This window comes from Seriola dumerili, unplaced genomic scaffold, assembly GCF_002260705.1.
Source record: "Seriola dumerili isolate Sdu_G_001 unplaced genomic scaffold, Sdu_1.0 BDQW01000056.1, whole genome shotgun sequence".
Taxonomy (NCBI): domain Eukaryota; kingdom Metazoa; phylum Chordata; class Actinopteri; order Carangiformes; family Carangidae; genus Seriola; species Seriola dumerili.
Window position 1 is genome coordinate 8,028,893 of NW_019174311.1, and position 14,251 is coordinate 8,043,143.

A 14,251-nucleotide genomic window follows, 5' to 3' on the forward strand; every position below is an offset into this window, starting at 1 on the left:
AAGAACACACTTCCATTCTCTTTCTTGGCCTTTGAAGTCTAATTCATACTCATGCATTAAATGGTGAGTATTATCACAGAATGGCAGGCACTGAGTACATTGTGTACCATACATTGTGTGCAATGTGTGTATGTGTGTGTGTGTGTGCTTTTCATCAAGATGAGTGAAGTTTCTGACATCTTCTTTTTTTGTATTTATCACATTTCTATACATACAACAGTTTAAGTCATTACTACTACTGCTTTAATGATTCCTTTTGTATTCTTCCAGTACAATGAGGAATTGCATTATGTGGAGCCGTGCCTCAATGGGACTCTGGTCCAAGCAGACGTCACCAACAAAGATGTGAGTCTTTCTTTCTTTGTCTCTTATTGTTTTCTCGTCTCTGGCCAGGTTCAGGGTTACTCGAGGAAAAAATTAGAAAATGACTGGAGGGTCAGCATGACATGTTTAGGTTCAAGCTTATTTATATAATCACAAGAATCTATACAACAAAGTTTTGTACCAAGGCGCACTCTTTAATTTAAAATAGCCACAATCTGAAACTTAAATATATGGTACAGTGTAAGATAAAAAATATATAATATGTCATAGTGTGGACCATAAATAAGAGATGTAAACAATACACATTTATATGAGAAGATTTCACTGACTAAAGGCTAAAATACAACAGTATACACAGTATACTGTGCAAGTATCGCAGTGGCATGGCCCGTTAGTCAGAGTGCTTGTGGAAAGAAACTGTCTGTGCTGTCTGCTTACAGGTCTGGGAGGGGGGTGCTAATGCATATGTGAAAAAAGTTTTATAAAGTCCTTTGTGGCTCCTGAGGGTGCTGTGGGTAATCTGTTTGTTGCCTTAAGTGATGTAACTTGAGGCAGCATTAGTTGGGGTTGAGGATTACAGGTTTGAAAATTAAAAAAATCTGGAGGTGTAGGCTTAGACAGAAGTAAACTGACCAGAACTCTGTTGCCCGTTTCTCATCCCTGTTTGAGAGCTTCAAGGGTATGTGAGCCGCTATTAGCATAATACACCCATATTTCCAACCAAACTGTATGTGGGTAATGTCGGGGCCAGGTTTTGACAAAGAAGAGGAATGCATTAATTAAACAAAAAAGATGGCATCCCTGGTTCTGCTGTCAGCTCAGAGATGTTTTCTTTAAACTGTCCATTGTGACAGTGTTATAGGATAGTGATGCTAAATTGGTGGAGTATTCTTTAAAATTATTGTTTGGATTTTCTTGAGGCAGTGAGTGACATAAATATTCCCACATAACGTGGTTTGGGGAATGTTTATATGTTTGACTGTGTTCATAAAGGAGGTTTTCATCAAGATGGCACATGTGATAATCCTTGCCTCCTCTCCATTACTGTAGCATGATTCCCTTCTTCACCTAGGAGTCTCTGCTCCTCTCTGGTGTCTATAATATAGGCTCCATCTCCAGGTGCCCACTAAAAATTCAATCTCTTCCAAATTCTTTAAAATTCCATTTAAAAATTCAATTGCTAACCTCTATTAGTCCAGGTCAAATCTTTGGGACACAGCTGTTTAGTACCAAATGCATGGACTAGTTCCCATGTACCACATGCAAGTGCTGTAGAATTATGTGTGTGTTCACATCTGTGGGTGTGTGCCTGTTGGTGTTTAAGTTAGTTTCTGTTTACTTCTAAATGAGTGTACACTTATGCATATGGATTAGCATTATGTGTTTAACTCCAGATGGTAGTTTAATGTGGGGTGAGTCAGCCAGCTAAGAGGGGAAGGCAGTCTGCACTGGTAGATAAGGCTAATGTCTTTTACTTCAGCTGGGGGCAGGAAGTGACTGTCACACTGGAGCCTTAAAATGTACTGATCTGTCTCTCCAAAATCTGTTATTTCATACCCAAACTTCAACTGGGTCATAAATACCTGTAGTCAAGCTTCCATGGAACACACATTCATCAGGCATATATTACCATGAGTAGTTATTTGTCTAATTAGCATCAACAGTGTCTTGGTTAGAAATGTTGGTTTAGAATTTTTTTTAAATTTCTTGATTCTTTTAATTCTTCTTTTTTAGCCTACTTTTCTAGGTCTTACATAACATAAACATCTTTCCACCTGCAAATTTCCAAATCCTTTCTGGCCAAACAGTTTTTTGAATGGATGCAGGGATGGAGCTTGACTCTGACTTTAAAAGTTGTTTCTATCCACTAAAATGCTTTACTAATATGATGCTGAACTATAGGCTTGACATCATATTTGATCATGCAATACTTGTAGATCTATTGTTCAAACAGTCTAATCCTATTCACATCAATACGCGGTATTCCCTTTTTTTTCTCTTTTTTCTCATGCATTTATCAGCTGCTGCATTTGAGGACATTTTTATTCATTGATTATTATGTCACTGTAGCCTGGCTTCGTCAAGCTGACTGCTGTGATCATTTTCGAGTATAAAAGGTGTCTGCAGCATTGCAGGGTTTGATGTCCAATGTTCTGTACATTTCAGAGCCTTGTGGTATGGTTGAGCACATTCAGATTTGCGTGCACACACGGACACACACACTGTCTGAATCTGCCACTTTACTACACTGCTGCACCAGGGACTTAGCATAGCCTGCTGTGCTGAGACGAATCACTTGGATCTTAACTCACATACACTCACACAGACACACACATACACACAATAGGTAAAGTTTGCTGTGCTGTAGGGCACAGCCTTTTGTTGGAACATATTAACCCTTTTATCCACATCAAAGGAAAGGTTCTTTTTTGCCATATGGGGACGTCAGGGATGCTGGAGGTTGTTTTTGTGAACATATTTATGTGTTTTGCTGGTGCTTATGCCCTGAGTTCTGTGTGCATGTTTTGCACCCAGGTGAGCAAGCCCTGATTTGGCCTGACGCTGTTTGAGCCACCTACTGTGTTGAGACACTTTCCTCCTTCCCCTCATTAAGGAGCAGACGACTGGAGGAGATGAATGTAGAGGGAGCGAAAGGAAAGGAAGAGAAAGATAAAAGACTGATGAGGATAATGATGGAGGTGCAGGCCTAGATCTTAAAAAGTGAGAGACAGAGTCATATCTAGACGTGTGTGTGAGAGGGTTGCTTACCGTCATAGGTGGGAATGTTTTTTGCAGGTAGTTGGACAGAGCAACAGTCAACAGGACATGTTCCAAATGCCAACAACTGGATCGAAATAGCTATAGATAGATTGAACTGGATAATAGCTTGTGTCTGTCCATGTGTGTGTGTGTTTCCTCCAGGCTGTTGTAAATAATGAGACATGCTCATGAGACCTGTTAGGTTGCTGACAACATTAAACTCATCATTAGTTGCCAGAGAGGTAATGTACCCTTTGTGGCACAATTACACCTATGAACACGGGCCACACATACACACACAAACACACACACACACACACACGCATGCATGTACACTAAAGTAAATGGTTGTCATTTGAAAGGAGATGAGGGAAAGCAGGTCATGTTAGTTCTTTCAGTCAGGATGTTTTCAGTCTAAAGATAATGTGGCAGCCTGCTGCAAAAACTGGCTCAGAGCCATGTTAAAGAGCCCATTAGACCATTGGTGCAATCTTGGTTCACACGTAAATTATGGTTAAATCAAGTTCAGTCAAATATTATGTTTCTCTGTGCTATGAGAAAATAAAATCAATATCTTTGCATTTTTATCCTTTTACTGTAGCTATCTGCTCTTCATCTCTTTTTTTTTTTTCTCCATGAAAATCAATAATGACCTCTAATCCTGTCACCCTCTGTTTTCTTTTTCACCCATGCTCTCTCCTCTCGTCACCATGTTCATAATGGCTTCTCCCTAAATTTTATTTTCCCAGCATTTCCGGGAGCACCTCGACAAGCTGTTTGCTCAAGGCATTGGTATGTTAGACATAGCTCTGACCGAGGCCTTCAATCTTCTCAGTGACGTGAGTAACACACTCGTGCATGATCGCCCACGCGCAGCCAGACGCATTCACATGCACACACGCACACATACTTAGACACAGAAAATAAACAGTTCCATGCACAAAATTAATTAGTGCACTGTAATTAATAGCTAAATTGACAAAATCATGCAAAAACTGAGTAAACAAGACACTTGATGACTCAGGTTACTGGTTCGACATCTCCTCATTATGGGCAAGCAATTAATCAAACACACATGCACACAAACACACAGACGCGCATTTACCATCCTTTTCTAGATGCTCATATTTCAACAACATGTATCTAAGGTATACTGGAATGACAAATGTCTCCAGCTTAATGACGCCTCTCTGTAAACTTAGGGTGGCAATGCACTCTCACAGTAAATGTCCTAGTAGTTTGTGTGCATGTGTGTGTGTACAGGAGGCAAACTATTATTATTCCATTAGCTTACCGTTACTGTACAACACAATTAGCTTCCATGATATGCTAATTCATGTAAAGTTAAATTACAAGCTCAAATGGGAAGTAACTAGATTAGCTGTTTGATTTGAAAAAAAAAGTAGATTTTAAACTAGTTAAATTTCCATTTGGATTGAAGAGAAACTTTCATGCTGCTTTCTTTATTACCTCCAATACCCCCACCCCCTCTTCTCTATCTCTGTCTCCAGTTCAACGAGACGGGGAGGGGTAGTGAGTGTAGCCAAGCCATTATGCTGGTGACAGATGGGGCAGTGGACACATATGATGCCATCTTTGCCAAGTACAACTGGCCAGAGAGGAAGGTAATGTATAAAACACACAAACACATACATCACATTATTCTGCCGTTGTGTTCCAGGACAATTGCATAGTGAGGTCGGCTGAGCTCAATTTCCTAGTATGCCTTGTTCACAACATCATGGACCTGAGACCATGTATCCCAGTGAAGATGTACACTGGACTAATGCATTCCTATGACTATGAATGAATTTTTAAACTTGCTGTTGAGAATGGGCTATCAGAAAATGTGGAATTAGCTAATAGACCAGTTTGACACCATTTTAAAGGAGCTATTTGCAAGTTTTGCTATTGATACATAGCTTGTGTTAGCTTTAACAGCTGCTTACTTACCTATCTTAGCAAGAGCTTTAGCCACAGTTGTGTTTACTAGACAAGAGGTTATAATATTTCCTTTGAGCAACTCTACTTCTTCAGGGCAGATTGGACGCAACAGTGACTCGGTATCAGAAAGTGACAAGTCATGCTAACTTCAGTACAAGAAAAGAAGTTATAGAAATAGAAGTAAAGCAAGAGGGTTACTTTCTACTGCTGGAGACAGCTCTTGGCAGTAAAGGAATTAAGTTTGATACTGAACTCGCAACATTTGATCTAGACTGGTAAGTAAACAGCTGTTAATGCTAATGCTGTCTACGTAGCAATAGCAAAACTTACAAATAGCACATTTAAAGTGAAACAAAGGAATCTGTAACAGTCATATATCAATCAACAGGAACAGAGAGAAGGATGATGTTTTATAGGGTCAGGCCATTGATTACAAATCATACAATTATTATAACTACATCAGAAATACAGTTTCTAGAGAAATACTGCACTTCTCGCTAGCAGGATCACCATAGGAAAAGAGCATCAGTGTTTCCCATGCAGACACACCGCTATTCTGTTGTCATATTTCAGGGCATGTTTTTGCCAAGTATTAGTATTTGGCTGAGTTGTTAGATAAAGTTTTTGACAAGCAGAAGGCATTGAGCAGTATGGGGTCCTTTCAGAAGGCTTTAAAACAGTGTTAAGTATGGCCCTGTCTCTGAGGTCTGAGCCGTCTCTCTCTGCTGTCCTGCAAGGTAATTGTGGTGCTCTTCTGACAGGCCATGAAATGAAATGGGAGGAGAGAGGAAGAGAGTAGATGGAGGGGAAGAAAAAGGCTCATTCTTAGGTCATTTTCTGCTGTAAAAGAAAGCCCACAGGGTCCTCACCCGTAAAAGGTTGAGGTAGAAGTACTAAAGCAATGATACATGCATACACCCTAAACATATACCGTATATATGCGCATACAGCACAAACTTTCAATGCCTCAGGTAAGCCTTTTAACAGCTTTGACAAGAAATGCTTTTACACAGAATGTGAATGTGAAATACTTTGTATGTGTGTGTGGGAGTCTGGGGGATCTGGCATCTGGCAGCTGATGTGAGTGTTAGGACACACAATTTTCATTGCGAGTCTGTTTGGAGCACATGTTTGTATGCATTAATATAATGCATTAATATTTCCCAAATGCACTTGTATTCCCATGTGTTTGTGTGTGTCTGGTATGGTCGCAGTCCCCCCCCCCTCCCCTCCCCAAACGCTCCTGCCTCAAGGCTGTACAGCAGTGAGCGGAGAGGGGACAAGGCTGCTAGATACTTCCATTTAGAAGAAGCCCCGCTGATAATAGAAGTCTTCAGTCTCTGTCACTCTCTCCTGTCTGTCTCTCTCTCTCCCTCCCCTCTCTTCCCCGCCGCTGCTGGTTTTTAATGGCTTCCTTCCAACCAGCCTTACAGCTTCACCACTGTGTAGCATCACACTGAGTATATAGGCATGCGTAGGAAAACCTGAATTCAAACAAGTTTCTGAATATCTGTATGCAGATGGCATTTATTCCTACAAGCCAAAGAGAAAAGATCATACGATCATAAAGAAAGCATTGCCATGAAAAACAGTATCTACAGATGAAAAGTCTAAAACACTGAAAGACTTCAAATACATTTCTGTAATGAGTTTTGCTTTCATGTTACACCAGTGATTATTTTCAGAGAGATACTGTCACAATTTTCAGATAACAGCCTTTTGTAGATAAAGATTTTTCAGAAGTAATTTTGCATTTATCTTTACTCTTTGTGGCATGACCTTAAAAACCATAGTGTATATAAAATAATACAAAGAACTGAAATTTTGTTCACCCAAAGACCATTGTGGTGATTTGTTTAAGAGCATACCTGCCTTTGCTCTCTGATTGTGCGAGGCTTGTGTGGATTACTGATCCCAATCATTTCTTTGAGTTAAAACAAGAGATACAAGTACAAGACAAAACATTCACTCCTATACTCACACACATAAATTCACATATGGCTACCTGTCCACACGAATGTGCCCACACATGTGTATGCAGCTACACACTTAACATAAAAGCACATAAACATGGACATATTTGGACACCCATACACATACACATGCATTTACACACATGTGAGCCACAATATCAGTCAGCTGTGATTGAATGATGCCTTATGATGCTGTTCCCAGCATATTGTCCATTTCCCTCTCTAATTTTAATATGTGCAGTAATTGAGAATTTAAAAAATCAACACTCAAAAAACCAAAGAGAACCAGTTATATTTGCGTCTTTGTTTCTGTGTGTAACCAAAATGCTATTTTAATGTTATGTGTTGTACTCTACATCTACCTTTGGCTAAAGAGGTTCATCCGCATCTAAATAAGGGAGCCAGATATAACTAAGCCCAACAAGAATTTATGCAAATGTATTTTGCAAAGGTCTTAAAAATGCAATACATCCTTAATCATGCTGGTGTGAGAGGGGGCATCAGAATTTATACAATGCAGCCATATCAACAGTACCATGAGAAATTCTAAGTTGAAAATTGTGAACAGGGTTTCTCACCATCTTTAAAAGTGGAAAACATATGGTATTGATTTAAACGGTGGTGGTGGACACCCTTCACTCAAACTAGTTGGCCATTTCCTGTCTGTAGTCGCATCAAACTGTCAACCACCTGAGAGTGTGGACTACATTGCATCTAATGGGTCAAACTGTAATTTGGCAAAAAGTCTTCCTGGGCCAGAGTGAGTGTTGCCGTTTGCAATTTAGACAATGGCGTCACTAAAATTGCTGCACAGGACAACACTGACTGTTGGGGATTTTGATGTGCCCATAGCCACAACTGTAGTCCATCTTGCCGAAGCAAGGTAAAGCTAGACAACACTGCCTACTGATGATAGATAGTGTGTCCTGTCCATGTAGTGGGCTACATGTACTTCCCCGAGCTTCAGGAGATTGATATGTTGGGGCCACACACCCTTGCCCATGTATGCTTGTGCACCTTGTCTTGTGTGCACCACCCATACCTTACATGTCGTAACCATTTGACAGTGTATCTTGAGGCACCAGTAAAGGGCCAACTGTAAGTGTCTGGAGGCTACACTGCTGCAGTACAGGCTGTAAGGGGTAATCCTTCGGCTCAGTCCCACATATGAGATGCGCAAATGGGCACATGTAGTAGGGCCAGCAGAAAGGCCTTGACTGGTGATACTGTGAGCCCTAAGAGACAAAGACACAGCCCAAGCTGGGAATCCACCACTTGGTTTAAAAAATCTCTGAGGGGGCTCCAGCCTGCCCTTGGCCCACTTAAGGCCAAGTTCAAATGCATTTCACCTAAGCAGGGCTACTCTGTGTGAACAGATACTTAGACTAGAAAACCAAAAGGGCATCAGCCATCCTTAAGACAGCAAACTCACACTCTCTCTTACGCACATCTCAGTTTGCTCTCCTGAAGTCAGTTTCAAAAATACCAGATTGATAATCAGAATGAATAGTGTTAGACTAAAACTTCAGAAAGGGATTAGAAATTACCAATTCCTGAGCATTTGCCAAGACTGATTAGAGTTGGGCTTGTAATCATTTAGAAGTGTTGGGTCACCAGCTTTTTTGTAATGGTGGAACAAAAGCAGATTTCAAGATAAGGAATTTCATTAAAGACAAAATATAGATGAAAAAGATGAGTTAGTGAAGGAGAAATAAAACCAGCAGCCAACTTCAGAAAATGTGGCACAGGATTATCAGGGTCTTTTTATTTGCTAATGTCTAAAAGTTTGAATGCCTTGTGTATCACTGTGGTAATAACAATTGAAATGAAAAGGCTTGCTAACAGGTGCTGATGAAAAGATTTGTTTCAAAAAGTTGTCACTCTGAATGAGAAAATAATTGTGTGGCTTTTGTTTTGCCCAAGTTAAGCTGTGCCTATTAAGTATATTAGACAATCAGACCAAAGAATCAAACCAAACATAATTTCTGCCTTTAATTCTGTGGCATATTACAGGTTTTCAGGTTCTGGTTTTCAGGTTCATCCAAAACATGTCTACTTATCTATAACTCAGGTGTAACAATCGTCAGCCTCAGTGGATAGTGCTCATATACAAACCAAATCAATTTTAAGAATCATTACTATGTAGCTTCATGGATGTAGTTTTGGTTTCAGGTTAAAACCTCAAGCTGATCTAGATCTGACATCAGCTGGGGTTTTTTTAACCAACAGTCAGCCTGTCTGATCCTATATTATGCTACATATTGCATGAGACCAGTAACATCAGAACAATTAGCTTGGTGCTACAGTGTGGGTTGCAATAGTGTGTTCTGAACATTAAAACACATGTAGCCTTACAGAAGTACTTACAGTCTTTAAACGTTTGTGTGAATGTTTACACAGGGGAACTGAATGAATTATTGAGTTAAGTGCTAAATATATAATGTAGGAGTGTGAACAAATAGATTTTTGCACACATAAGAACTTGTGTTTAAAATGAGGGCAGAGCATGCGCATCGACCTGAAACTTGCCCAAGTACGAGTGCAGCTACATGAGTGTCTGTGCATCTGTGCGTGCATGGATACATACAGATGTGTGTACTTATATGTCTCTGCGTTTGCGCTCTTGCATGCATATGTATTTTTATTCCTGCCTATGTAAAATTTGTGCAGTCAAGTACGTTGAAGATTGCATGCCGGAGCCAGAGAACCTGCAAGTTTTTATCTCCACAGTACTTAACTCAGCTGTAAACCTCTTCCATATTTAATAATCAGCCTGCTGTAGTTTGACCTCTGTCTTGGCTACCAGTGAAGGAAAACACATAACCACAACCAGAAAAACTCACTGACACATTTTAACCGTAGCCCCACATGCAGGGGTTATGATCGTGTTGGCAATGTTGTGTTTCCCTATCACTCTGGCAAAGTCATTCAAATGGCTGAGGTTTGTATGAATAGAGGATGATTACGGTCTAGATAATTAGGGCTGCTTAAAAATGACAGTCTGACAACTGTACTTATTCACAGTGAAACTCATTACAGTTGACAATAGACCACCAATATCCATACTAGAAAATGAGAGCCTAGAGGTAGCTGTCTATGGTTTATATCTTTGTTTGCAAAAGCCGTTATAATCACTATTAAATTCATAAGGTGTTTATCTATGACCCATGGCAATTAATTAAATATAACTTGAAGGAAGTATTACTCAAAAAGGAAATGCCATATATACATAAATTATATTTTTATGATTTTCAGAGCCTTCTGTCGAGTGCAGTCATCCAAAAATCAGATATAGACATACACATGCCCACATGTAGACATATGTATGCACACACACACACACTCACTCACGCACACACACACACGCGCGCACACACACACACACACACGCACACAAACACAAACAGACACATGCTGTCAGGGCAAAGGGAGGCAATGAAAAATGCAGGCATGGGAGCTATGGCAGCTGTGCCCCCAGAGGCTTGCATCTGGTCCAATCTGGCAACCTGCTCTTCACACACACTCATGCACACACATACATGCACACACACACCTGCCAACTACACCTGCTGCGAGAGCCAACTGAGCACTGCTGGGCAAAAATGGGTTTGGCAGCAGAGAGCTTAGAAGATTCTCAGGATTGAGCGCATGATCCTTGAGTTTGGCTTTTTCAACTCAAAATATTTACTTCATGCTTTATCATTTGTATTCATTCTAATTGCAGATTCTTGATACGCTTATCTTATTTAAAAAACCTTTATCTGGTAATCCTTAATTGTTTAGTTTCTTGAGCTGATAAAAATAATTTGAATTATTTCAAGTTGAAATAAAATCTAAAAGACAAATTTAAAACTTCCTTGAGTCCATAATCGACTCTATTAAACAAGGAGAAAGGGCCTGCTAATCAAAGGCAGATAAAGAATGAGCCTTCTGCCTGGCTTTGACAGTGTTATCTTCTATATGGTGGTGTGGTGGGCCCTATCAAAATGCGATTAAAATGACTGACGGAAGCTATCTGCTTTCTCTCTGCAGGTCCGCATATTCCCTTACCTGATTGGTCGAGAGTCGGCCTTCGCAGATAATCTGAAATGGATGGCATGTGCTAACAAAGGTGGGATCTTACAACACATGCATAGACTGCTCTACTTTTTTCCTCCTCATAATCTGTTTTTGCTGAGGAAAGTTGCTGCATGTTGCTGTCACCCAGGCGAAAATGAATACATTATGGAGCTCGGGATTTGTTTGGGGTGTCTGGCGTATGTGTCTGTGCACGTGCATGCAGTTGCATAGACATGCGTTTGTCACTGCTCATCAGAATTAGCATGTGTATGTGACAGCAGGCAGCTGGTTCCAGTTGCACAGACCAGATATGTCACATTACATCTTCTTCTAAGCCTAAAGTCCAAACTATCTTGGCGATACACCACTTTTCGGCTGCTTTGTGTGTGGTCATGGTTGTCTCAGTGTGTAGAACGCTTTCCTTCAGGTTCTATATTTAGCTGGGAGGTGGGTGACAGAGACAGTCTGGCTCCATTTCCTCGGGCTGCCGTAGATAAGACAAGCAAGCCATAGGTCACACAAGGGGTGTGTGTGTGTTTGTGTGTGTGTGTGTGTGTAGATAAGAGGACAAGGGCATCCACAGTTTTGCTTAGAAGTGATATCAGAGAACCCATCCAGTCAGTTTGAGGGTGTCAGTGGTGATGATGAGTCCTGCGTGTGTGTGTGTGTGTGTGTGTGTGTGTGTGTGTGTGTGCGTGCGTGCGTGTGTGTGTGTGCGTGCGTGTGTGTGCGTGCGTGTGTGTGTGTCGTGCTACATAAGTACATGTGTGTTTGTATGCCGGATGATGAGTCAGGCTTGTGACAGTGACATCCTCTTTAGCCTGCAGGAGCTGTGCAGAACAGCTTCTCTGCTCCCTAGGCACAACATCTCTATTCCATCTCTACTGCAAACAGCAGATTCGGTTTCATTTCTTCGCTGTTTTACTGTAGGTAGCTTTTCAGGTGCAAAAGTGTCACCTTGTCTGCTCTGTCGCTGAAAGCTGTGATGACAAAATCTCTCTCCTTGGCCTTTGAGTGGAGCAAAGAATATTGTTAAGATTCTGGAAATGCTAAGTATCATGGCACAGGGAGTACTGTGTGGAATAATTTCAGGTTTACCACTAAGCCTTATGGCTGTGAAACCTACTAACAGGCCATACTTATGACAAATGCCTTTGGTTGCCGGTCAACAAGAAAAAGGTGCAAGCTTTAGCTGAAACCTGAATGAGCTTGACCAGCTTTCGGCGATCAATCCACTTGCTCCTTGCAGTATTGCTCACTTGACTCTATGGCTAACGCAGCTCGGTCAGGGCTGCTCTGTTATGATATTCATACCATGCAAAAACACACACCTTGGTTTTAGATTTTTTTGCACCCCGAACTAATTCTCCCCCTGTTTCACAGAGACAGGGTCATCCATCATGGCGATGGAGAACTTTAATCCTTGCTGTAGCTCAGCTCCAGTTCATTTAGGTTAACAAATAGATTCAGGCAGACATTAAAGGAAAATACTTAAGGATTGAGGGTTACCAGTCATTTTCAACAGCAACAACAGGGGTTGCACCTTCAGCCAGAGGCAACTCTCTTCTCTTCTTCCTCTCTTCTGGCTCCCCTGGTGTCTGCCCTCAGGCCGGCTCATATGGCGTAAGACTCGCCCTCCAGAGACTAGCAGCCAATCAAAAATGAGACAACCTGCGACCGTGGCACTGAGATATAGCACCTTTAATATGTTGATGGACTACAGTGTATGTATGTATAATACAGTATACTCCATCAGTGGATTTTCTATTGTCTCTCAAACATACAGTGTATAGCCAAAAGTAAGTGGACACCCCCAGACCAATATTTTTGTTTACTTATCAAGGGAAAGTGCTTTATTTAGTGTTACATTATATCTTAGACAATAGGATCCAACTTTATGGCAACAGTTTACTATGAGAAGCTCTCCTGGTGTGTGTCTGTCTGTCTGTCTTTCCTTCTGTCTTTGGGATGGGAAGTGGCATTACAGAGTCATAGCCATGGTGTTTATTATAATCAAAGTTAATGTAATCCCGTAGGTATGTCTTATTAAGCTTTGAATATAGCAGAGTTATTATGCGTTGTATTTAGAACCACAGAAGAGACACAAATCTCTTGTGTATGTATGATGTCGTCTCCCTTACGGTACTTGTGACTTGAAAGGTGGGGGTCAAAGCAGGAAATACACCTCAGAGTCTTGGCTATTATGCCCCTGTTGAGAAGGGGGCCACTGAATTTGGCTTCATTGCATTTCCAAATCCAAGCAGTTTGGTTCAAGCTCATTTTGATCACATGAAAAGCAGTTTTTACATTATGTGTATTGTTGAAAAAATTACGTGTGTTAACATAACATGTCGACAAGAATCTATGCGATCACGTGTGCAGTTAATGCCCATGTTTCTGGAATTTGATGTTCACCAGTCACATATGGGTGTACGTGAAGGTGTCCACATATTTTTGTAGTGTAGCTTAGCTCTGCCTCACATCATGACATTTTTCACGTCCACCTCATCCATTCCGTTCATGTATCAGGACACCTTGTTGTGTATTTTTACCCACACGTCACCAAACCAAGGTCCTTTAAAAATATATGAATGCCCTCATCCTGATCAGACCAATGCAGAGGCTGTCCTGCCCTGTATGTGCGACAGGTGTACCATGTCACTGAAAGCAGGGAGCATTCATTTTTTTCCCCCTCCCCAGCTCATCTCACTGGCCCCGGTGGCTCAGCCCGAAGGACGCTCTCAGCCTTCCAGTGGGAGTAGTCATTCTTCACTCACCATTGTGATGAACGATGCAGTTAGACTGAGGCAGCTTGCTTTGTGTGATGTGAGTCTGTATATGTGTGTGTTGTCATTGCACTGTCTGGTGGAATAATAGCCGGATCTGAATGTCTCTGAGGATTAAAGGGATGAATCCGTCAAGCACTCTGTCTCATTTCGGATACTTCCTTCGGTACACTGTGTTTACTGCGTCCTTACTTGTGTAGTGTGTGAATTTCGACAGGGTAGTGTTGTCTCAAATTGAACATGGCCGTTGTGCACACTCACTAGAAATGATGTTTGCAACATTTGACCATGATTTTTGCATCACCCGTCAAAATATCTTCCTGCTTGTAGTGGCACACCTGGTAGAGCGAGTACCATTAAGGCTTAAACCTAATCACAGCGGCCCGGGTTCGAATCCAACCTGCG

General features: G+C 41.1%; 1 protein-coding gene across 1 annotated transcript in view; it reads left to right on the plus strand.

The window, feature by feature from the left end:
• Positions 1 to 14,251, plus strand: part of LOC111219056 (voltage-dependent calcium channel subunit alpha-2/delta-3-like) — a 132,117-nt gene that overhangs the window by 68,268 nt on the left and 49,598 nt on the right. Inside the window, exons 8-11 of the mRNA XM_022741635.1 lie at positions 271 to 345; positions 3,834 to 3,923; positions 4,596 to 4,709; positions 11,034 to 11,112. Coding sequence (XP_022597356.1) covers positions 271 to 345; positions 3,834 to 3,923; positions 4,596 to 4,709; positions 11,034 to 11,112 — 358 coding nt within the window. The remainder of the gene's footprint in view (positions 1 to 270; positions 346 to 3,833; positions 3,924 to 4,595; positions 4,710 to 11,033; positions 11,113 to 14,251) is intronic.